Below are 27,360 nucleotides of genomic sequence, written 5' to 3' on the forward strand. Positions count from 1 at the left end.
ATGCGGCTGTCGATCGGTGTGTGTGTGTGTGTGTGTGCGCGCACCTGTCTCTCGGTGTGCGAGTGTGTGAGAGAGAGAGAGAGAGAGAGAGAGAGAGAGAGAGAGAGAGAAGCTCGATATGCGATTATTACTTCGACTTTAGTTTACAACGTAATAATTCTACGACATTCTGCAAAAAGTATTTATGGAAAGGAGATCTCTCGGCGGCGAGAAAAAAGCATACAAATATGCATGCGATGTCGTTAATCATTCAGCTTTCAGTGCTTGTTACACGATAATCATATACATTGTTATCTGAGGCGTCGTTATCGGACAGTGCGAAGGTATTATTCATATAATTCCATGTGTTATTTGTAGAAATTTGTTGAAAAATTTCTTGTTTCTTCTTTCTCGTCCGTTGTGAAATATAACAGATTAAGCTCTTGCAGAAATCAAAATTCCAAAAAGAAACTATTTAGTTGATGATTCGCACATATATATCTAATATACATGTAGAAATTTTATTTCTTCTATAGAATCTATTTTTTATTCCAATAACCTTAGCGCAACATGATAACAGAAAATTCTTTTTCTGTTCATATTCTGAATATATTGAAATTTATAATAAAACCAAAAAATTGTTATTACTTTTTTTGTATTATAAAAAAAAAAAATATGGCAATATAGTGAAATAAAACCAAAATTAATTAAACTTAATATTATATTTTTATTTTGTCAATATACTATACGTTATATAATTATATATTCTTTGCAGAATACGTTAATAAGAATTAGATTGGATATAGTTCATTCGCTCTGCATTTATTTTTGATTAAAAAATATGTTTAAAAAAACTAATTGCGAAATCTTGCAATCTCTTTTCAATATCTATTGTTGAATTCATTTATTTGACATAAATTTAAAACATAAAGTTATATATATATATATATATATATATATATATATATATATATATATAGTTTAAATATGTTTATTGTAATTAAATTTATTAGTTTCTAAAAATAATTAGATTATTTAAAATTTTATACAACAGTTTAGTGTTTAAATTTTGAGTTTTTCAGTTATTTTTTAAGTTCAGTTATTTTTTCAATTAAGCTTTATAAGTTTATAATTTAGATTAAGTGATAAATATTTTTATATCAATATTTTTATTTACCATGATATTAATAATAATGCTTATAATTCAAAAAGCTCTTGCGCTCTCTAGGATCTTTTGTATTACATATTTTCTTTCAAAGAAATAATTAATGAACATGAAGAATAATTGTTAAGTCGTTAAAGATTATTGGAATAATACTCACCTTTTACCTACAATTAATTTTTACAATTAATAATAGTTTTTATTAATAGTTATTATTAATAGTTGTTTTAATAGTTGTTGTTAATAGTTGTTATTAATAGTTGTTATTAATAGTTGTTGTTAATAGTTGTTATTAATAGTTATTATTAATAATTGTTGTTAATAGTTGTTATTAATAGTTGTTATTAGTATGTTAGTTATATTGATAATTGTTAATAGTTATAATTATTAATATATAATATATAATAATTATTAATATATAATAGTTGTTATTAATTATTAATTTAAGGTATTACAATTAGTTTACAATTAGATACTATTCTCGATAAATAAAAAATGCGACTTGATACGAGAAAATATTGGGCGTCTTATCGATTAGCGAACGAGAGCAAAGTGCGTTACTTTCGTGGATGCGTGTGGGAGTAATTTGTGAGTAGCGGATGCGATAGCATGTGCGAATGTCGGAGCAAGTAGAAGGTGTATTCTTATCTGGACGAATTTTACGAGCGTTTTAAAGGATCGTTAATTTCAGGACTTTTATCGTATTCGCTTCGGGCCTCTCGCTCGCTCGGGCGTCCGCTTCTAACGGCAGCTGCTGAAAACGGATTGTAACGAAAGTTGAGCATCCATGTTGCGCTGCCACGTTAAATTAGCAACTCTCTAAATCATCGAAGCGAATTTACGGTCGAATGCGTTTAACCGTTCGGTTAAAGATCAATGATAAATAAATTTATTTGCGTTGTGTACATTTTATGCAACATACGTCAGCTACCGATTGTTTACTTGACACGAAAGATACTTTGTGGAACATTTTATCCTCTTAACGAGGAAACATAAATACATACACGTTTTCCTACAATATGTTCTGTAAGAGATGTTGGGCATTAGAAAAAATTAATTTCAATTTCAGATACACTTAATATTGTTACAACCAGAGCCATTTTGTTGGCATCTGAAAACATTTAATTATAAATATTAACTTTGGGAATGTATAAATAATGAAATAATTAAGTGCTGTAAATAATATATTATTATCTTGTATTAAAAAAAGAAAGAGAAAAGCGAGATGTGCTCTGTGAAAAATTCATAAAACTTTGATAAAAGGGACAGAGAAGATAAGATGGTGTATGTGCAGATTATGGAAAAATGTTCCCTGAATACGTTGAGCTTAAGTTTATACATTGTTTTAAAGTGACTGAAAAATGTCGTCCAACCGAGCGTCTGGGATTTATGAGGCTTAATTGACACGTTGATGGGAGCAGTTTTAACGCTCTTAACTTTTCACTTCGTCTTTCTGACCGGCTCGCGAGACTCAAGTCGCATCCTCATGTAAATTTAATGACGTACACATGGATATTACTTGTCCAGGTATTAACGCGATACATCCATATTAATCTCTTCAGACAACGTTTCGCTCTTTAAAACGTTCAAAGAGCCTGGAAGAAATTTTCCTCGAGATTTCCAACACCTACTAATGGAAGAGAGCACTGCTTTAACGATATTAGTTTTTCTGAATTTTTCAAAATATTGTATACAATATTCTATGTACATTACGTTATTTATATTCGTTATCTATATTCAATCATTTTTTACCATGTGTATATTTGTTTTCTTTTTATTCAATATATTTGTGTGTGAATTAAAATATATATTGTAATTACATAATTAATAAAATAATTAATAAATTATAAATATATAAAAAATATGATGTTATGTAATTAAAATATATTGCACAAACAATGAAAATGTACATATACATACATATTAACGAAATGAATTTGATATAACATATGATATTAAATAAGAAAAAAATTATTTACAACAAACTTTTTATAATGCCTCAGAAAATTTATTTATCTTTCAAGATTCATTTAAAGAGACATTTTGTGTTAAGGCTTCTTCGCAAGAATAAACGTAAGGAACTCAACTGTATTTCGACATGTGTATAATTCAAAATCGCGTCTATTCAACATGTCAATATTTACGTTGTGATTTATTTAATCAAGATCATCAGAAAATAATATTATTATAAATCGGTTACTTAACGTTACGTATTTATAAGTTTACATCAAAAATATTTAAGCGTTATAAGATAAAAATGCAGCAATATAAACGACGATTCCCGATAATTAGCGTCGAATTATTTTCTTTTTTTTTTACATGTTCGAGTTGTATTCGCAACTTTCTATGAAGATTTCAGTAAGCTAATTACACACCAAGAGAGAAAGAGAGAGAGAGAGAGAGAGAGAGAGAGAGAGAGAGAGAGAAGTGCATTCTGTAACGATGCTAACTTTTCATTTCGTTGCTTTGTGACTGCGACACTAGTCACTAATTCTCATGTTTAATTAATGAGATGTGTGTACGAACGCATCATCTTTCAGGCTCACCCATGCAATACCAACACTCTTGTTCGGCATATCCGCAAAGAATTATGCCTGTAAAGGTGCGTGTACGTATTTAATATAAGCAAAGGGTAAGAAAAATTATCCGCATACTTTCCTATCGAGTCACCGACTTTTGTGTCGAGTCACGCTTTGACGATCGCATTATAGGCTCGGTTAACTTCTTTCACAAAAATGAACTATTCCACAAACCCATTCTGCAAGAAGATTTTTTATTTGTATAAAAAAATTGGCTCTTGTTGGAAAGAGAGGTAGAGAAAGAGGGAGAGAGAGAGAGAGAGATTGAAATAAAGTTTACAAACTTTTGCATATGTGTTACGTACATTTTATATAGTTATTATACACTATACGCACATATATATTTTTATGCTATAAAAATTAAGTTACATTCTGCTACTTAACTGTAAAACTTGCATTGCAAAATGTTTAGTAGCATTTAAATATTTAAGTATAGTTGCGTCGTCTCACTCTATGCGTATTTATAACACGCCATATAAGAGTTGTATGTAAGCACAGTCTTCTGTAATTAAATATCATCATCCCTAATTTCTGCACTTCTATTATTTTTGTATATGTATGTGCGTACCAACTCCGCCAGACCTAATTCTTTATTTTAACAACGAGTCTGCTAATGTCAGAATAATTGCTCGTTTCAGTGTACTCATGTAACATCACAAATTGCATTCGTGTTGAGAGACATTTTTTTCCAGACTTAATGATTCTGAAAAACTGTTTGTATTGCAATTTCAGATATTTCCGTCATTATAGCTTTTTCTTAATATTTAGAGAGTTAAAAAATATAATTCGGATCGTTTTAAATAAAATAAATACTGTTTTATTTTCAATTTACTAGATTTCAAGAGGTTTGAGATAATTTAATTGATTTTAAAAGATTTGAGATGATTAAATAAAACAATTTTGTGTTTGTGAATAATCATTTATTTTATAAAAACGCAATATTATTCGCTTAATAAAAATTTCTTTATTTGTTCATCCACTAAGACTGCATACTTTAAAATAAAATAAAACTCTTTAGATTTCTTTCCAATAATTACAGAAATATTGTTTTTTTACTGACTTTTTTTAAGATTATAACATTTATTGTGTGTGTGTGTGTGTGTGTGTGTGTGTGTCATGCAAATTTATTCAAACCGCGATTACAAATCATGCTGTCAATTACAGTGACTGTGACGTAGAAAATGTGATCACTGTTAAAGATTTTGAGGTATCTATTACAGAAATAGTTGTCATTTCTCATCAGACTTTTTGTAACTGTTACGATCAAGTTTCACTATTCAAAAATATTCCAGCGTCACGATTATTCTGATCGACCCTATCATGGCACAATTTAACGCTCAACGTCACTCTGCGACGACATTGGTAACACAGCCAAGTTAATCAACGCGCTTCTTTGATATGCTTAACGAGCCTCTTCTTGAGCCTCGACGACAGAGGAGGGAAGAAAAAGTTCACGTAGCAAAAAACTCGCTCGCTCGCTCGCTTGCTCGCCCAGACTTCCGAGCTCCGCTCGTCGCCCCGTCTCGTGAATTCGTAAATTCCCGGAGTAACTTCGTCGGAGCTGGAACCACCCTTCTCCGTTTCGATGGCACTTCACCCCTTCCACGCGTGGTCTCGCTGGACCTTCTGCCCCTTCTCTTGTCCCGTGCGCTTCGCGACGATCCATCGCCGTTCCATCTCGAAGAGAGCTCTCGGAGGAGAGCAAGCTGAAAGTGGGAGGCCCAGTATCATCACCCGCTCCACCCCTCGCTCCTGCTCTATCCTTTCTCCTGCTCTATCCAATCTCCCGTCGTTGCCCCTACACCTCTCACCATCATCGTCTTTCGCGCGAGGAACCTGGACATCCCGTGCTCCCCTTCACCCACCCGGACTATAATGAAAGATATTAACTACAATTTTATATCGAATTACCGCTGAAACACATTTCAAATTACTTGGGCGTAGCCGCGCCACGTAACGGAGGCGCCGTGGTTGCTTTAGTTGGGATTGGCGGGATGCTTAACGGCGACACGCGGGATTGGCCGGAATTGAGCAACGGTGGGGTGATCGTGGGGCGTGCCAAAGTCGCGATATGGCCGCCCAAGAATGAGCAGAGGTGCCCGCCGTTCTCAGTACGGACAGACCAGTCGTGGCAACTCGGTGCACGCGCACACACGCGACGCACGCAACGCACGCATATCTCGCGTCACGACTACGTTTCCTACAGTTTTGGAAACAGACCGATCGGAGCAATTCTTCTTTCAGTTGTGTCTCTCGCGCAATAGATTAATCTCTTCATCGGGATTGCACGTTCGCGAATCCGGAAGACGCTCTTGATTGATTAATTGGATTGTCTCTTGAAAAATCTTGTATAGTTTGTCGTAACAAATGCGCAGATTTCAGCAGGCTAATAAAAGTATTTGTCAAAATTTGACTCGAATAATTGCAATGATCTAACGCGACAATCAAGTGATAGTGCGATTTAAAAGAAAACAGTGCCAATAGGCTGTAACAGTGTATTGACAGTTTAAAATTGATAAAACGCTGATAAAAGTCTCGTCGCAAAAGTGATCAATTGTGCTACGTGTGACGGGAAACCGCGATAAGTCTTTAAACACAAACTCTCAAAACAAACATGAGTCGAAAGGAACCAATCCAGTGAATGGTTAAAGACTGAGCTGATAAATGTAATCACTTGTGGTCTTTTATGCGGCACGCACAATTGTGGCAGGATAAAGACGGAGGCGTGCCAATGTCTAGGAATTATTTCTTAGAACTTTCGTCACGTCTGTTTCATGCTTGAATAATCAGTCAGCGAACAATAAAAGGTCAAAGTTTCAAACCCATTTGAACAAATAATTTATCATTTTACCATTGTATAATTGTGCAAAAGTGAGAGGGGGAACGAAGTCTTATATAAAAAATAATTAATAATTAAACGTGCAAAAGGAAAAGGAGAAAAAGGAAAGCGGAAATGGTCGGCGGCTTCGCTCTTACGCGCGGCAATTATGTTAAGTGGCCAATTAGCAATTAACCGGGGAGCTGAGCCGAGCGGCCCCTTAATTGCTTGGGAAGAAGGTGGTAGCGAAGGTGGAGCGACCGAGTGAACGGGAGGAAGTGCAAGGTGCCCACGCATCCCAGTATCGGTTTCACGCATCATTTATGTTAGATTTTTCTTGGATGATTTCTGCCAACCGATTCACTAAACTGTTTTGGAACATTTGCACGATTTGAAGGTTTCCATTCAATTTGTAGATCGAATAAATCTCTGATGAGTTTATTAAAACGCTAAGGGTACTCATGTTCTTGCCGGAAACGAGCGAGATTTTTTGACCCAACGAAAAATTAATTGCAGCATTCTAGATAAGCGTCAAGAATGTCAAGTAATTACGTGCTCGTCGCACAGGTAGAAGAGGAGAAGTGATTCAGAGATCGAGTCTATCTGGAATTACAGTGAAGTGAAATTGAATTAGTGAGGGCACGATCTTCTTGGCGTAAACTACGTCGTCACCGTCGGCAAGATTCTGTCTCCCAGGTACCGGGCGAGTCCTGGGGTGGCGACAGAGGCACCTGCAGGTGCCCGTAGCCCGAAGGAACCACCTGCGTCTACCGTGATGACGGTCCATCACCAGCAGAACCACCACGTGGCCGCTCTCAGTGGCGTTGCCGTGGCCAATAACGGCCTGAATCTCAGCAGGATGTCCGGCCTGGAGGCGCATCGGCTAGAAAACATGGTCGATCGAAACGGCGTCGCTATCGAACGTCTCTCCAACGGATTGGACTCGCGCAATAACAATCTAAACAACAACAACAATAACAATAATAACAACGGACTGGAAAGAGGCGACGCCTCGACGACGATGCCGCAGAGATCGAGGTTCATGATCACCGACATCCTGGGCGGCGCGTCCAGCAAGGTGCATCAGTCCGGTCTGCCTAGCCAGGATCCACCCGGAAGTCCACCCTCAACGCCACGGGACCTCAGTGTCAGGCACCAGTCCAGAACGTCCTTGAGCACCAGTAATCTAGACGAGGACAGCGACGCCAGCCACCACGACGGCGCTTCCGTTACATCCAATGGTAAATCACACTTTATTACACGCTTTCGAAACTGCTCGTCGCTAGTTGTAACGATGTAATGAAACCGCGACAATATCGACAAATATGACCCTTTCTAACGATATTTACATGGCAATAATAGAGAGAGAATTTTTTAAGCAGAAAAAAGAATTATATTTTTGATATAATCAGATAGGAAACGAGTTATGGGTTAGCAATAATGTATTGACTTTCAAATAACACGCTATGTGGAAGAAATAAAGTTCAATACACGAGTCAATTGATCAAAATTGCATATTTTTATGATATTTTATATTGCAAAATTTAAATATAAAACGCAATTAGTTAAGATTCTTTAAGCATTAGCTATTCAGTTTTGTTCCTGGTTCTTTACTACATTTTTTACATTTCTCACGAACTTTATGACTTAAAAACATCCGACAATTTGACAGACTCCATCTCTTTCTCTCTCTCTCTCTCTCTCTCTTTCAGGACGTATAATTTATTATTGCATAATCAGAGTGAGGTAAAAAATAACGGACAAATAAAAAAAACTTGACGATGTTTTATCAATCTGTAAAACGATTGTTTAAATAGTCAAAATTTTTATTTGGTTGAAAGACGATCAAATGAGTCATAGGCGACGCTTTCTTTCGTTGAGTTTTGAGATTTTGTCTACTCATCTAATCGCTTACGTGGATCTTTACGAAGGTGTCAAGGATATTTACGGGGAACATGGTCTCTTTCGACCGGATGTTCCAATCGGTGTGATCGCGTCGATCGTCGACGGTTGTGATTGTGTAGAGTGCCTCTCTTTCGAGAATCAGACATATCTCTCTCTGTGGAGAGAGGTAAACGTTTCTCTTTTTCTCACTCTCTCTCTGTCTCTCTTTCTCTCTCTTTCTCATCTCAAGTTGTTGGGTCTATCTCTCGACCGACAACGTTTAGGAATTCTAATGGTTCTAAATTGGAGCTCGGCATTTTCGAAAGCTTTAATTATGTTACCCTCATTTGTTTCATTCATCTTTTCTACCTGTGCCGCTGTGTCCTCCGGAGTTTAATCCCTGCGGCTGAACAAGTGCTAAATCGTCGTTAATATCTTTGATCGGATGACGCCGAATTTCATAAGATGTCGAGAGCACTCGTATTACGCAGAAATTCGTACACACACATAACAGAGACGCGTGTGAAACAAATGGAATCGATTTTTAATCATAACGCAGTTTTCACGTTATTAATTATCCGAAGTAGATATGAAAATTACTAGTCTTCTCGCATGCGTAAAGTTGTAAACACACAAATGTAAATATACCAGTCGTCCGGAAAGTGTTACCTGCTATTCGATTTCCATTACGTTCACGCTTTAACAAAAAAAAAAAAAAACAAGTTGTTACATCGCTACGAATCACGCAGTGATCATAGAAAACCGCGTTGCGTTTTCTCTCCGTCGAAGGAGCTATTAAGGTGACCCATACCAAGCGTATCGGCAACCAATCTTCGTTAATTCACTGTTTCTTTTACCGATCCGTCCTCCTTTTCTCTCGAAATAGTTGTTTTCTAAACGCGAAGCCGCTCGCTACAACGGCTGTTTGTCCCATAATCGGCTTATTTCCTTCAAAGAAGCGCATTACCGACAATTACGATGGCGATGTGATTAGAAGCGGCGACACTAGTACTGCTTCTCGCTCGCGGCGCTAAATTCGAAATGCTGCTTGGCTGCAAGCGCGAAAACGAGCAGCGGAGTTAGCGGAGGCGCCGCTTTTTCCACGACATTGACTCGCCGCGACGGCTCGCACCTTGCAACGCTTGCGTCGCTATTTATAACCGCTCTTTAAGTGTTTCACGGACAAGACCAAACGACGGTGTGGCGTTTGGAAATCTCGAGAGTCACGTCATGGTAATCGATAATCGTCGTCCTTGCCTCGGCTACGGTGACACGAGAAATAGGGAAAAGTGCCCGCGCGTGCGATAAAGGGATGTAGTGTGCTGAGCTAAAATCAACACGATCGTATGTGTTAGTTTTCGTTGTAAAGTTTAAACTAGGGCTGAATATACAGTAACTTGTAGAAGAATATTGAGTTGAAAGAAAATATCCATATATTTTGACATTATATTTATAAAATACTCTTCCAAAAACAAGCTTATGCTCATGAATCACATATTTATTTGAATTGTCATATTTGTTTGAAAGAGTACTTTGGAAAAAGTAACTTTCTACATTTATAAGAAGCATGTTTATGACACATTAAATATTTTTTATAAAATATTAATAATTATGTATATGTATTTTTCTAATATAATTCAAATAATGCTTCTTATATAATATGCTCGTGTGTTTATCAATAATATATTATTAGCACATTTTATTTAATTATTTACAAATCTGAAGAACATATATTTACTTTATAACAAATATATTGATAAGAAAGAAATTAATAACAAGATATCGCATTTCAACTCGATGTAAGAATCATAAAAAACCCATCGAAAAGTCATTTACGTATAATTAATTATTATTATGCTATATATTCGCGTAAAGTTGCTTACATTGCAGTTAAACCATCAATTCCTTATACGAATCGGACCCTTGTTCCCATCAAGGCGGAGATCTTGCAAAAAGCTGGTAACGCTTCTAACGAGAAAAAGCACACACGAGCGGTATTAAAGCGCGTTTTTCTTTTTATTATTATTTTTCCTTCTTTCAAGTTAATAATGCGCGTTCGTTATTGGTGTTATCAGTCAGCGGTCGACGCGCGCGCGCGACCATAATCATAAATGGTAGCCACCTTCCGTGGTACGCCATCCGTGCCTCGGGGAGATCGCGGAATTATTAATGAAGGACAATTAGGAGGAGTAACGCCGACGTAATTGCACGCTTTCACGTAGATTGGCCCAGGCAATGTTTTTTTTTCTCCTTCCTCTTTTTTTTCACGAGGGGAACGTTCATTCCAATTTCCCGTCTAGATTATTACATTCCGCCATCATCGCGCGGTCAGCAGCAGCAGCAGCAGCAGCAGCACGTCACGGTACAAATACGATCGATCCTTCACGCGGCGTTGATTAGAAAATTATTAACGTCGGACTAACAGCCAGACGTAATTGTCGACGGATTTACGCATCGATCATATACGCTGCTGATCGCTCGTTAGGCTGTTTACATCTCCCTGGGATCCCGAACCCCTAATTATCGTATCCCCGGGTATGTCCTTAGCGACAATTACACTGCGTTGATGAGCGAGGAAGTATTAGCGCAATAAGGGCAATTTAATGTAGTTCGTCGTTCTAATCACAGAGCAAAACATACATAATGCATATAAGAAAAGATATTATATATCTCATTTAATTTATCATTATATACAGAATGCTTTTAAATAAGTGCAAAAAATTTTAGGAAATGATTCTTTGTAAGGAATAAAGTGGGATTTTTTAAACATATACTTCTATATCCCTTCCTGAGGAATTACACTTCTCCAAAGGGGCAAGTGAAAATTTGATTTTTATTTTTTTTTCCCTAAATTTTGGACAAATTAAAGAAATGCAATTTAAACATTTTTCACTAATAAAAAAGATACTTATTAATATTTTTTTTTTCATTCTTCCGTATCGTTACAAGGGGATGAAACTAACAACCTTTATTCAATTTTTTATTAAAACTTTTTAACGGATCGGAATGTAATTATCTAAAAATATGCGTTAGAAAGATTTGATTACTTTAGAAAATTTTTTATTTTTTTCGTAAAATTAATAGTTTTCGAGAAAAAAATATACATTATTATGCACAAGATTAAATGGCACAGATTTCGAGCAATAAGAAGTTGAATTTAAAAAAAAATATTAATAAGTATCTTCTTTTTATTAGTGGAAAATGTGCACCAAATTTCATTTCTTTTTTAATTTATCCAAAATTTTAAAAAGAAAAAGTAAAAACCTAATTTTTACCTTCTCCTTTGAAAATATGTAACTCCTTAGGAAGTGATATAGGAGTATATGAGTATTTACTTTTATAAAAAATTCCTTTTGATTTTCGATTATAATTCGAGATTCCTAAATCTGACTAAATTGTAATGTCTGTAGATAATTGAAGCTTTTTTACTACTTACGCATTATCATTTATTTACGCTGTAGGATTCGATAATTAAAAACGTATGTATATAAGAGCTGTGTATTACTACTTGATATCAATTAAATTTTTACGAGCCAAAAGAGAAAACAAGATTGTAAGAAAGAAATTTCTTCATCCGATAAGTTTCCAAATTTAAGAGGAGCATTAAAATCTCAATCTTTTTATGAAAATTATAAAAAATGAAAATTATGAATTTACGCTTCTGTATAATTTATGATTATATGTTTCTCGAGTGCATTCAATTTAAAATATAAACATATATACGTGCGTCTCAAACATAATAGATATTTCCCCATTTCTACTTTCTCCTACATATATTCCTCTCTTTAATACGAATCCTAACGTCGGATCAATGCACCGCCGTTCTAGCCGGTTGAGAAAGGCGTGAAAAAAAAAGAACCGATTTTTCTCCGCGCGGGAATATCGTTCCTTGGACGCGTGTGCGCTTGTAATCCGCTTACGAAGCCGACACATTCGTCCCCGGGATCCACATTGTTGTCATCTCCGTATCATGGGTCTGCCCGGAAGATCCTGCTGCCAGAAGCCGTTTCACGCCCTTACGGACGAGCTCGCTGACTTTTCGACGCGCGACTAATCCGAGAACCGGAAATGATTGGCAACCGTTTAGATCCCGGCGCGGATTAGCAGTCCTATATCCAAGGGACTTTCGCGAGACGAAAGCAATTTCGGATCCCGAAGGCGCCTTTTTGCGTGCCGGCTGTCGGACTTTTGACGACACAATCTACGGAATTAATCCCGCGATCTGAATATCAAGAGAGATTCAACGACGACGATGTCGGCGAAGGTTTCGAGTGACTTGTATAAAAAGAAAAGAAGACCGATTATTTGAGTATTAAATAGAGAACGATAATGCAAATTTTTTAAAGTGGATGAATCTTGCGCGGAAATGTTTCTAAGAGTGGAAATTAAAGCGCGATTTTATTTAAAAGTATTAGAAACAGGGTGTTCCTGAAGTGACTGTCTTGTTATCTTGCAAAATAATAGGAATTATAAAAAACATCTTTAAGATATGAAAAAATATATATATTTTAACAAAATACATACTTTATGGACCTAATTTAATTATTCTTGAACATTCATTATTAATGATATAGGTCTGAAAAAAAATTAAAAAAACAATTGATCTTTTATAAATATTTGAATTTGTATCAATAGACATGCATTAAAGTATCTTTAATTTTACCAAAATAAATAGTTATTTTAGGAACACCCTTTTTATAGATTTTGTAGAAATAAAATATAATATGAAATAATTTTGCAAACATTTTTTTAAAATTTATGAGATTTTTAAAGGATTCTCTCAATCACATTTCGTACGAACGAATTGATCAATGTTTAATTCTGTGTTTCGACGTATTTAAAATTTTGCAATTGTCATGATTTGACATTGCACAGAATATCGTGATAAATTCTATTATTTAAAAAGTATTAGAAATATATAGGGTATTCCTGAAATAACCATCTATTTTGCAAAATAATAGGAATTATAAAAAACATCTTTAAGATATGAAAAAATATATATATATTTCAACAAAATACATACTTTATGGATCTAATTTAATTATTCTTGAACATTCATTATTAATGATATAGGTCTGGAAAAAAAATAAAAAAACACAATTGATCTTTTATAAATATTTGAATTTGTATCAATAGACATGCATTAAAGTATCTTTAATTTCACCAAAATAAATAGTTATTTTAGGAACACCCTTTTTATAGATTTTGTAGAAATAAAATATAATATGAAATAATTTTGCAAACATTTTTTTAAAATTTATGAGATTTTTAAAGGATTCTCTCAATCACATTTCGTACGAACGAATTGATCAATGTTTAATTCTGTGTTTCGACGTATTTAAAATTTTGCAATTGTCATGATTTGACATTGCACAGAATATCGTGATAAATTCTATTATTTAAAAAGTATTAGAAATATATAGGGTATTTCTGAAATAACCATCTATTTTGCAAAATAATAGGAATTATAAAAAACATCTTTAAGATATGAAAAAATATATATATATTTCAACAAAATACATACTTTATGGATCTAATTTAATTATTCTTGAACATTCATTATTAATAATATAGGTCTGGAAAAAAAATAAAAAAACACAATTGATCTTTTATAAATATTTGAATTTGTATCAATAGACATGCATTAAAGTATCTTTAATTTCACCAAAATAAATAGTTATTTTAGGAACATCCTGTTTATAGATTTTACAGAAATAAAATATAATATAAAATAATTTTGCAAACATTTTTTTAAAATTTATGAGATTTTTAAAGGATTTTCTCAATCTCATCTCGTATGAATGAATTGATCAATGTTTAATTCTGTGTTTCGACGTATTTAAGATTTGGCAATTGTCATGATTTGTTGCTGCACAGAATATCGTGATAAATCTAATCGTAGGCAGTGATCGCACGATTAGCTCACGACGCATAAGGAAGGGTATATCGTGTTTACAAAGCGGGTGATCTTAGATTACGCGCGGGTGATTAATTATTCCGTCGGAGGCAAACGTTTACGTAGGTAACAATGCGCAGAAGCGCATTGTCTGTTGCACGATGATGAAGAATTTCGCGAAACAAAAGCGATCATTTAAATTTTCGTCATTCGCAAATCGACTACTCGCTCAATAATCCAATTAATCCATTTCCAAATCTGCTCCGCATTAAGGCGGCTCGATCGATCAAACTCGAATCAATTCTCTCCGCAATTCTCTCCCATAATCATCAGTCGGAGATAGCGTGATTTCGAAGTCGATATCGATTTCGAGGGAGCGAGGTCAAGTCTGTCAACGCGGATATACCGGGTGCTTAAGAGGATTTGAGAATCTCGTTAGGTGAATGCTGGAAAACAACCGCGTGAATCCTGACAATGACGGTAAACACCTGTCGGCGAGGAAGTTTTTAGCGAAGTCCGACGGTATAATGTGACTCGAGCCATGTTCGTTCAAAATAACCAGATAATTGTTGTTAATGTATTGTAAATTCAAAACTTTTCAGTTATGTCGGTAGTCGCAATAATTTTTTCGTTCTGACAGGAAAAGGATTTGAATCATTCCTCACCGATTTTGATCACCTTTGGATATATCGTAGCTAATAATAAGACTCACATGTATTTTTTTTATGGATTTTACGTTTAGGGGTTGAAACAACTCTTCGAGATTAATTAGGTATCGCTTGATTTTGATCAAATATTATGGAAAGCAATATGAATATATATGAAAAAATATTTTGGACAAAAATTTTACGATATTTTATATACTTTATAATTTCTCCAATTTTTGTCGTTTTTATAATTAATAATAAACCTTAAATTAAAATTTTCTGTTAAAATAAATTCCGAAATTAACTGAAAAAAAGAAGCTCTTTTTAAATCACTTGTAATTCGGAAATTATTGATATCTCGACATTTTCCGTAAAGAAAAATTGTTTTCAAATGATCTCAAGAATCTGCCATTAGAAGATAATGCGATGATCCTAGAACATCCTATAATCTAAAATATAAAATATAATTTATAGCTAGCAATAATAAATTGCATTAATTTTATGCAGCTGATTTATTACAGTCATATCAATATTTATTGCAAGAGGGATAAAATTGCAAAACTTCACTAATATTCTAACAAATATAAAGTTCTCTAAACAATTACAAATGAAAAATAGATAAATTCACAAATATTAAAAAATATGAATGCAATATTAGTCATAATTATTCAATAAATATAATTTAATAAACATAATTAAATAATTATTTACAATTTTTAAAACTTCTATAAATTATTTAAGATTAAAGTACAAAAGATTATAAAAAATATTATTCGCAAAATAAATATAAATATTTATAGATAGTTGAATACAATATTAATTTTTAGAATTACATAGCTAGGCTTAGAAAGATCTTTGTAAAATAGAGAATTCGCATTGACATTTTCGCAAATAGCCGTTAGTTGATGCAATCGTTGCATTTCTATTCGCCGCATGCGCGGAATGCGCTCGTGAAATTTGAGAAACACGAGCGTTACGCACCCCGTGGAAACCTTAGGCTTCAAGTATAATATGATCTGACAGTAACACTCGATTGCATTTTTCCCTATAATGTTTCCGCGCTGCGATAGTTTTGTATTCGTGTAAACCGACACCATCGCAATCCTTATTCTGCTATGAGATCCTTAAACAAATTACGAAGCGATAGCGATCGAGGAATTATTATGATCGCGCGAGATAATCGCTGATCTTATAACGTTGCAACGTGTAACTATATCATTTATGTATGATGTAATAATGCTATTATTGCCCATCCGTAGATGTTATACAATATTTATCTGCATTTAAAGTTTTCATTTATATATATTTTTTTGCGTTTTAATATATAATATATTAAATATTAATATATAATATATATTTAATATATATATATATATATATATATATATATATATAATATATAAATTTAATATTAATATATAATATATATATATTTAAACAAAATATAATTTATGAACCTAGTTTAATTATTATTCGGGTTCGAAAGGGAAAAAAAAACAATTAATCTTTTATAAATACTTGAATTTGTATAACAATGGACATACAGTCAGTGCATAACCATTTTTTAAATATTTTTAATTTTATTACCAAAATAAATAATGACTTCAGAACCACTCTTTATAAATTTTATAGAAATAAAATATAATATAAAATAATTTTATAAATGAAATATATAAAATAAAATAGTTAAAAATAAATAAATATATAAATATATAAATATATAAATAAATATATAAATAAAATAATTTTACAAAAATTAACGCAATAATATTTTATATAATAATTTGATAATATTTTATTCGTATTTGTTGATACATATTTATACTTAATACATTTCGCACGCGAGATTAAAACAACTTGACAAGAGTATTAAAAATGTAATGCAGTTTTAAAGAATACAATCAAAAGTCGACGTATACACGAGGTATGGGACGCTAATTTGGTTCAACCCCGTAAGTTTGTTTTTAAAATTCTCGCCGACAGTTTGTTCCCCCGTGGGATCGCTGCAAATAGAGTGGGCAGGCAATAAAACGTTGCCCCCATAACATTATCCCCAGTGTTTTCTCCCCCAAAGGTGGCGACGCGGTAACACAATACAGAAGAGGGGTCAGATTCTACCCCGTCGAGGGCCACCGCCTTTGTATGCGACATACGAGGGGTTGTAGGTGGCGATGGTAAGAGAACATCCCGTACGACACGGGGCCAAGCGAAGAGGTGTGACTCGCATTTGTAAGCAAAATTCCACAGCAGCTTCCCTATAAAAGCTTCTGCGGAAAAATACCCTCACTTTATCTTTATAGTTAATTTTTTTTTTTTTTTTCCTACCAAATTTGGTTTTAGCTCGCGTATAAAACACATATATGCGATGAGCGACAAGTGTTTGATGTTGTTGATGGGAGTAAAAATTTTTAATCTTTAAGGAGATTAAATTGAACCATGCGCATAAAATATATATCGCAGTAAATAAATTCTTTTTAATCTCTTCAATGATCACGCATTTAATTCATGTACAAAGGCAACGGAACATATGACACACACTTACATTTCTCTTATGCATTAAGTAAAGACTTTATATATAAAAATGTAGAATGGCGCAGTACCCCTTAACTCCCTTCCGGATTACTTACGCGACGCACTCGGCGCGAAATAAAGCAATAAGCAAATAAAATCGCGCAACACACAATGGGAAACTCCGGGCTTTTCCGTTCCCCCGCCTCACCCTATCTCTTTCTCTCTCTCTTCTTCCCGCTCTCATCCACCGAGATCGTAAAGTGCGCGAAGCAACGTTTCGCGAAAGTTTTATTATTCTCATTTTTACGATCCATCCGGCTGATTCTTCCTCTGCAACCACTAGCGGCTCTGCACTCTCTCCGCAATCCTTCGTCGCAGTGTCTGCGAGTTTTGCATGTAGTCCTTGGCCCAGTAACGATATAATGAAGAGCGCGATCGCGCTTGAGAAGTTGCCTGCCATCGTGCATTCAATGTCTATTCGATATAGTTTCCTTGTGAAAGAAAATCTACACGAGTTACTTATTAATTAAGAATTGACTGAGAATTATCAACAATCACTTGAATATATTTAACGGAAATAAAATCCATTGTTTTCGACGAGCTTAATACAAATGCGCATCATTAAAGGTCTTCGCGAGAAAGATGTAAGAGTATTGCAAAAGAACTTTGGAAGATATTAATTTATTAATTTTTATTATTAATTTTACTATTAATTTATTATAATTAATTACAAATTTTTAATTATTTAATTGTAAATTTATATATGTACATTAGATTAGTTTTAATTTTATTATATATCATTTAGATTTGAGATTTATAAGAAAAGCAGATATTCAATGCAATTATTTTTTTAATAATTTTTTAAACTAGTACTTTTTATAGGAGGCCATTTATTAACAATCACTCAAATATTTAACAAAAATTAAGTCCATTATTTTCGACGAATATCTACGCGAGGAAAATGTAAGAGTATTGCAAGAGAATTTTAAAAAATATTAATATATTAAAATTAATTTAAAATATTTTAAAAATTAATTAATTATAGATTTTTATATATATATAATATATATATTATATTAATTTTAATTTTATTACATACGTATCATTTAGATTTGATTAACAAGAGGAACGCGATGCAATTCTTTCTTTTTAATAACATATTCTCAAGATATCTTATTTTTTACTTCAATCCGATTATATTCCGTTAAAATTTGTGAACCGTCCGTTTATATAATAAATCACACCGCAATATCCGCGGAGACTATTATCATTAATGACGTGAACGATTTGAGCGACGTGGACGACGACGACGGCAACATGCTGGCACTAATTGCAGCGGCGCATAATTGCTCGATAAACATCCTGTTAATCTCACTTTTATGCGCCATACATTGTACCACGGCAATGCTTGCTGCACGCAACTTCCCCGCCTGTCCCACCTCCCCTTAACCCTCTTATTCCCTACCCCTCTTCCTCTGTCTTTCTCCCTCGCTCTTTCTCCTTCGGCGCGTTAATAAGACTTGAGAACACGTCATGATTTTCACTGGCGCGTATACGCGACGCATCCGTTACGGGCGCCATGTTTTCGAGCAAATCACCTTTAAAATATACATTTCGCCCCCTGATGAGTGAAAACGGAATGTTTACCATCGCGACTTGCACTCTCTTCACATAATGTTAATGTTAATTCATGCAAAAGTAAAAAAGGGGAAAAACGCTTTCGTTCTTAAAATATTAATTTTTCATCTAAAAAATTAAAAAGCCGAGACCGTTAATTATAATCTCGATGTTGACGAAAGAGTACGGGAAAATGTATTATACATTAATTGTTAAATGTTTTTATTGTTAGGAATAAAAATTATTTTTATGCCTCTTATACGTGGCACGTCAAAATTTTTCGAATATACGTCAACTTCAAAATCTTCTTTGAAATTCTTGGAATTGATACAAGGATCTATGACCGAAAGAAAAAAATTATTAATAACACGTGATTAATGTGTATGCATAAATAAAATAATGTAAAATATTTAGAAATTTATTTTAACGTTTTTTGACGTTTATTAAACGTCTAGATGAATCGTCTTCTCGCTAAAACCTTGAAAATTGTTTTGAGAACTTTACCGAAATTCCATGCGAGAGAAAAATCTGCCGAGCAAATCTAAATCGCTCTCTGTCTCTTGTGCAAAATAAATTCATTTTAAAGAGCTAAATTTTTATTTGAGAGCACGATTTGAGAGTATATGATGAGCGATGCGTTTTATCAATGACTTGAATAATATTGGAAGTGACGATAATTGGCTTTATAGCGTAATCCGTAATGAATTATGTGAAATTTGTGAGAGAAAAAAATAGAGGAGGAGCGAGAAGAATTATTGTTACAGATAAAAAAATATATGGAGCATGTCAAAAAAATGATTGAGTTACAAAGTTAAATAGAATAACAATGTTGAATGAATTATTACATGAATGACTTGAAAAATTTTTTACCATTTCACAATTTTTGCATTTTGCCAGACGAAGTATTAAATTTTCTTTTAATCCTCAAAACATTCAGTCGTGACAGCCACACATATGACAAATATTACATCAATTTTGATCCGTATTAAAATTTCTTTTATAGATATTACAAAATAAATTATTTTATATTAAATTTTTAAGTTATTTTCTTTTTCTCTTCAAAAGTACTGCTTGTAAATAATAATTTTAAAAAATATTTTAATTAATAATATTTTTATTCTGATTCTGTACAAACATCCACATAACATATCTGTTTTTTCATCTCATTGCATAAATTTTATAAAATAATATATAGAGATTAAAATGAGAGTGTCCCGATGCGAAAGGTTAATGATATTACTCGTGACGCATTATTCGCGAAACATACATTTTCATAGACTATGGCTTTTATCGTATATTTTACGGTTAATTCCAAATCATTTTAGACAGATATATCTCGTGTTTTAATTCCTTCGCAAAAAACGCAGGTAATCGTGTGACTTCAACTTCGGAATGGAAACCACTTTGCGCACAAGCCGATCGTCGTGGACGTCGCCATTTCGCGTCAAAGTGAAAACGCAGGGTTGATGAAAAAAAAAAAAAGGGTAGCGCACGCGAACACATCCTTGGTAAGGACGAGACGAACACAGATAAGCCTTTGCGTCCGGGGAAGGGGAAGGGGAAGGGGTCGAGAGGGAGCTTACGTGCCACGCAGACGAACGTGTAGCGCGGAAAGAAAAAAAAAGAGGAATCGGATGTTACCCGCGGATGGTTCTCGAGTTTCGCTACGCAAAACGTAGCGGGGGTCCTCCAGGAGGAGGGGAGGGGGCAAAGACAGGCGGGGGGGGGATAGAAAAGTTCCGTCTAACGTCTTGGAAGTGTCTCTCCCGAAAGTGGAACTCCCATCGGCTCGATTCGATGGGTCCCCCTACCCCCCCCCTCCCTCCACTTACCTCTTGCTCCCTCCTTGGGCTCTAAGTATATCACATAGTAAATTTAGTTTTCCGACCTCCGTTTCCACCGTTCCGCTCTTATCCTTCTCTTCACCTCTCTCTTTCTCTCTCTCTCCCTCTCTCTCTTTCTTTTCAAACCACCCTATTCCTCTCGCGGACAAGTCTCGGGAGTCGAGCTGCGATGTCGATGCAATGTCAGGACGAGGTTCCTTGCTCGAAGCAAGAGGAAAAGGATGAGGAGGGCAGGGGGAGGGAAGGGGAGAAGAAGAGAGGGAGAATCGGGTGCGCGCGCGCGTGCACCGTGTTAGCCAACATGGCGTAGCGGGTTCTGGACCCGTTCGAGCGAATCTGGCCGATCAAACGGGGGCTAAGAGCCGCGCTTTCGTCCGGGTTAACTCAATCCATGGAGCTTTCTATCTTCCCGACCTCTCTCTTCCTCCCTCTTCCCGCCGCCGCCTTCCTTCCGGCTCTATATTATTCCATTGGCTGTGTGTGTGTATGTGTATCCCACACGCACGCACACACACACACTCCCGGATTTTCTCTCCCACCTCGAACAGAATGCTTCTCCCATCGCGCCATCCACGACCGTTCCAATCGATGGGCTCGCGACAACGGGCCTTTAGATACTCTCAGAAGCCTGTGTACGGACCTCCGTTCCCTCGGGAGATTAAGTCTCGATGGTTTTCTGATCGGGACTACTCAGGAGGTTGCTCGATTTACTCGCGACAAGAAACACCCTCTTGCTGCGGGATAAATTCGGAGGGTCGCATGATCTGTCTGACGAAGAGCTTCTATACTTGGGAAGAAAAGAAAATGTTTGAAACACGTTTCTGTATTAAAAAAAAAAAAAAAAAATATTCTAAATGCTTCACACATCATAAATTGAAAATTATATCTTAGGAGCCATAATGCCAACAGTATTTGTAGGAATTAAGTACTCATATGTAAAGATACTATCATGATATCATTATGTATTAATCCCTATAAAGACCTACACTCTTTTCTCTTCCGTTACAGTAAATATACAAGGTGAGGCACTTAACTTGCGCTTTTCTAACTGAAATAGTGACGTAAAAAGTATAACATTGCATTTAGAAAGAAAAAACCTGACCCTTGAATCTCCAAAACGCTTGTTCTTATCTCCAAACAAATCGCATTATTGGTACATATATAGTTTATTCGTCTCCAATAATCGTCCTGAATTTTTCGCTCCATCAAAATGACGCGGAAAATGGAAAATCACGCGTTCCCCCACTACATCCTTCTATGACGGAAACAAGGATGATGGGGTGAGATGAGGTTTGAGAGGGATGAAATGAGAACAGGCGCGCGATTGTGTGCCGCGTGTGAGCGTGACTCGTATCTTGATGGTGTAATCGGTCTCCTCAGGGAATTCCACCCCTCTTTCTCTCTCTCTCTGTCTCTTTCCTGATACGGCTATGTATCGGGGGGATAATTTGCGGCATCTCAACGCGGCTGCGTGGTCCAATCCGCTATATCAGCCAATCGGCTCTCGGCTGCGCGGAGAGTCGAACTGAGAACAAAAGGATCACACACACACACTCTCTCTCTCTCTTCTCTCTCTCTCTCTCTCTCTCTCTCTCTCTCTTTCTCTTCTCTTTCGTCGATAGAGAGGCAACCGCAATCGCCATGCAGCCAACGGCTGCAAAAACGACCACGGCGTATAATCTACGCGCATCGATTCCACCCTCCGCGAAAACAAAAGCCACACTCGGCTCTTTACAGCCCTTCCCTAGGCCCGATGATAGACCGACGATTCTTCACAGCGATCTTTTTGACAAAACGATTAAATCAGAATCGTCCTCGTGTATTGATACATGAATGCTGTGAAAAAGAATTTTAGAATTTCAGTAAAAATTTAAATAAAAAGAAAGTTCAATATAAATATTAAATAAAAACTTATAATAAAATATAAAATTTGCCTGGAATTTTTCAAATAAAAAATATAATTTTCATATTCAGGGATTTTGTAATTTTCTAAAGTATTTAATAAAAATAAAATAATTAATATAATTGAATGATAATAATAATAATAATAATAATAGAAATAATAATAATAAATAATTAAAAAAATTATAATAAAATTTTGTGTATTCAAATACCATCTCGCTAATGTGTGCTCGATAATTCAAAATATACGTTTGTCTTTTCCTCTAACGTTGTAGCCAATTGTAAATCGTGCCGACGAGACGGTAGGAAAGCAAGAAGACATTCAATATCAACAGTTTTGCAATTTCAGGTGGCAAGGAGGATGATCCTAAAAGCTCGTCCTCGAGTTCCCTGGGCTCCGCACAAAGTAAGAAGCAGCGTAAAGCGCGCACGGCGTTCACGGATCACCAGCTTCAAACTCTGGAGAAGAGCTTCGAGAGGCAAAAGTACCTAAGCGTGCAGGACAGGATGGAGTTGGCGGCGAAACTGCAGCTGACGGACACGCAAGTGAAAACGTGGTACCAAAACAGAAGGTAAGCGAAAGACGAGGTGAGAGGAGAAGAGGCGCGTTACTAATTTTTAAAAACGAGATACGAGAAGCGTGACGATATGCGGACGTTAATTAATTTTGTGCCCGCCGTACGGATTACGTGTAAACGATCGCAATGTGACGACAGCGGTTTCTTATGTCTAGAAAATTCCTTTTAGGGTTGGTACACAACTATAACTGTTGAATTGAATCTATCGATGAGACTTTTAATTTTGTAATTAAATTTTTGAAATTTTTTCAAAATGTCGTTTCTCATTAAAATATATAAATATATGATGAATTTTGAAATTGTTGTCGAAAAATGATTACTAGATTTCTCATCTCCGCGCGTGATCGGGACTGTGCGTGCGTAAAAAAATTTGAATAACCGTTAAAAGTTGGAGAGACTTTAAAGAGACAAAGCATGACGATCAATCGACCCTTCGATGCTCGCGTTACATTGTTGAATATCGGACAGCAAGCTCCGCATCACGATCCCCCGGTCTCGGAAGCATGGCGGCGCGGTCCTTTGTGCCGGCGCGTGTCGAATCCGTAAATGGAAATCGCGGCGGCCAACAAAGGCGTTGTTTACGTGGTTAAACGCGAGGATCGTTGGCCAAAACTCGAGCAAACATCTCCAGAGTCATGCGCCTCTATTACCGGTTTTGCAACTTAAAAATATATATATATATATACACACATATACGCAGTTAAGAATATATATATCATCTTTAAGCCAAATATATAATTTTGATTATTATAATAGATTTCTGTTATTAAAATTACACGTGTGAGTAATTAAAATTTTTTTAATATATTACATTTAATGTACGTGCACGAAAACAATCTGTAGAAAAATTTTAAAAACAGATACTTTTAAAATATACATGATTTATTTTCATCTGTCTGAATTTATGTTGTAAAGAAAAGTATTGTTAAAATATAAATAAATTTATTTATAAATATATCTCTTTTATTTGAAAATATAAAAATTGTATATAAAAATATTGAAATATATTTAAAATAAAATATATTATAATTATATACATTATATTTAACATTATAAATATTAAAAATATATTTATATATTTTATATAATAAATAATTTTAAAAAAATTTATTGAAATATATTGATATTGGAAAAGAGATAGAATTTATTTATGTTGTAAAAAAATTGTTAAAATATAAATAAATTTATTTATAAATATATCTCTTTTACTCGAAAATATAAAAATTGTATATAAAAATATTGAAATCTATTTAAAATAAAATATATTATAATTATATATATTATATTTAACATTATAAATATTAAAAATATATTTATATATTTTATATAATAAATAATTTTAAAAAAATTTATTGAAATATATTGATATTGGAAAAGAGATAGAGTTTGATTTGAAAGTATTGGGATCCATTTTAGTCATTGGCTCATCGCTTTACCAGCGCTCTAAAAATCCGTCGTCTCGGTTTCTTCACGAAAGTCAGATTACGCTGTTGGAATCGGTTTCCAAATCCTTCGCGGCATCCTTTGTAAACGCGATTTCGTAAAGTCATCCAGTGGCGCCTGTAGTAGTCTCGTGCTCCTGATTCTTCATGGCCTATCCACTTCCTTCCACCAATCTAATCATCGAATTTCGTTGTGATCGTACTCATACCAATACCTGCGCGGAAAGTTTGCCGAGTAAAATTAAAATCGCACGCGAAATAGTTTCTTCGGAATCATTTCGACACGGCTTTATCCACGTAAACGAGTGTAACATCGGCGGGGAAGCTTCCATAGAATTTCCCCTCTCACGAAGAAATAATACCGGAACACGCGTTTTATTTATCACACTTTATTCGACTCTCTTGTGGCATTCAACTTTTTCCTCTCTTTCATTCATAAATTAATCTTTAGATTAAAATAAAATGAAACCTATTTCTTTTTTAGAAAAAAAATTTAGAAATTAAATAGCCTTTCTCTTACCTCATGTAACTCGCCTTTCAATCAGAATTCCAGACTCGCCGATTTAAAATCTCGATCTTGCACACTCGAGATGTGCAAAATCCTCGCTTCATTAATTTCGCCATGTACTAATTATCACAGTTCCCTCGTGTTGAACGCGCGGTGATTAGCAAGGGAACACCCACAAGTCATGACTCCGCGACTTCGCCGCCGGGGCGGCCGTTTAGTTTAGACAAGCGGTGCCGATCGCGGTGCACAAAGAAGGCGAATCATTAATGAGAATCCCCCGTACGTGATCGTGATGTACGAAAAGACGAGGCGAACGGCGGACTCTCTAGACTGTGTCATTAGACTGTCAATTACCGGTGGAGGGCGAATGGCGTAATGACAGGCAGCGGGCGCTGCCAAGCGTTGCGCCGCTCGTAGATGGAAGACTACCACTTGCCTGCATTTCGGTGGCCGTTCAATTTTTCAAGCGTAATTGTGCGCCATTCACGATTTTCTCTCTCTCTCTCTCTCTCTCTTTCTCTCCTTTTTTTTTCTTCAAAGACGCTGGCTCGTTTCCCATATCATGACACGGCGGCCTCGCTTACGCGCATACGCGACTGTAATCGTTACGGCTATTTATTTCTACAATCCAGCAGTTTGTTCGTGAAATTACGTCGAATCGGCGGTAGGTAATGACTTGAGGATGCTTTCTTATTCAGAACTCTTTGTATAGCGCGTAAATTACTGCTATATCCATATACGTGTGTCTCATTTGAGGTTATGATTGTACATGTGTCATCATGTTTAAAGGAAGAAATAACGTCGACTGTGTCATCGTGTTCATAAACGTCTCGAATCTCTGAAACGTCAAACCGAGCGAGCTGTTAATAATCCATCGATTATCACAAAATTAGTTCGAAAAAGAAAAAAAAAACAGAAACGATTTTTTTACAATTTTATTGCTCCAAAACTCCAATTACTCTTTCGCACAATTTGATAATAAAATTTTTTATAACAAACTTTCAATCCTACACGTGCGAAATAGATATCCGTGTTCAAAAATAATTAATCAGAGTGAAAAAAACCTTATACTAATTGCTTGGAATATTACAATAAGTGACATACTAATAGAAGGACCGTAAACCGAAAAAAAAGAAAAGAAAACGATATGAATTGCATTCGTATCAGCATGATCAGCGCGCTTCGAGATCCTCGCAATATCTCGGGCTCGTGAAATCGAGCCCGAGGACGCGCTAATTAATTTTCTCCATGTTGACATTCAGCCGCGCTTAATTACGACGAGAATGACGCGGGGCTACCCGAAGCGGGCACGTGTGCCCGCGCGAAAGGACGCGAGAGAAATCAGCGGGGAAGGGGTGTGGTGGCGGAGGGAGGAGGGGAAGGCAGGCGCGCCCGGGCAAAAAGCCCGGGAAAATTAGTGACGCTCCTGACTGACAGGCGGCTTCTTAAGTGCCCGCTTAAACTCTTGCTGCTCGTTGCATCGTCCCGATGCGATTGTGACTCGGCGCTTCTTCGGCGGAGGCGCCGGCCACACCTCGGGCGCCACGTCGTCGACAAAAGAGAGAGAGAGAGAGAGAGAGAGAGAAGCTTCCCTTTTTCCAGAAACGTTCGAAGACAGAAGCTTTAGGGTTCTTCGATGTCGAAGGCACGTAATATAATGTTTAGAGCCACGTCAAATCAATCTTGCGCTTCGCACTCGAACTCGACGGATTTTAAATCGAAATCTGCGACTCGAGTTTGAACTGTAAAAGGTTTTCTAAAAATTCACACATATTTTTGTCTGAATTTTCAGATCTGGTTTGACCGAGATGAATTTCAGACAATCTGTCTTAATGATTCAGAGTCGATTTTCTGAAAGTTTAGAGAAGTATGTCTGCAAAGAAAGCTGTAGACGCTGAATGTCTGAAATTTCAGTCAATCTTTTTTAAAGGTAAATATTATCCGTGATAAAGTAGCATCGAGATGATAACTTTTCGAAGGACGTCTCTATTTT

General features: G+C 35.4%; 1 protein-coding gene across 1 annotated transcript in view; it reads left to right on the forward strand.

The window, feature by feature from the left end:
- Nucleotides 1-5,853: 5,853 nt before the first annotated feature.
- The window catches only part of LOC126855588 (homeobox protein B-H2-like), a 35,660-nt gene continuing 14,153 nt past the window's right edge, over nt 5,854-27,360 (forward strand). Inside the window, exons 1-2 of the mRNA XM_050603394.1 lie at nt 5,854-7,779; nt 23,189-23,411. Of these exons, the coding sequence (XP_050459351.1) occupies nt 7,314-7,779; nt 23,189-23,411 (689 nt within the window). The 5' untranslated portion in view covers nt 5,854-7,313. The remainder of the gene's footprint in view (nt 7,780-23,188; nt 23,412-27,360) is intronic.

The sequence above is a fragment of the Cataglyphis hispanica genome, chromosome 16, assembly GCF_021464435.1.
Source record: "Cataglyphis hispanica isolate Lineage 1 chromosome 16, ULB_Chis1_1.0, whole genome shotgun sequence".
NCBI lineage: Eukaryota > Metazoa > Arthropoda > Insecta > Hymenoptera > Formicidae > Cataglyphis > Cataglyphis hispanica.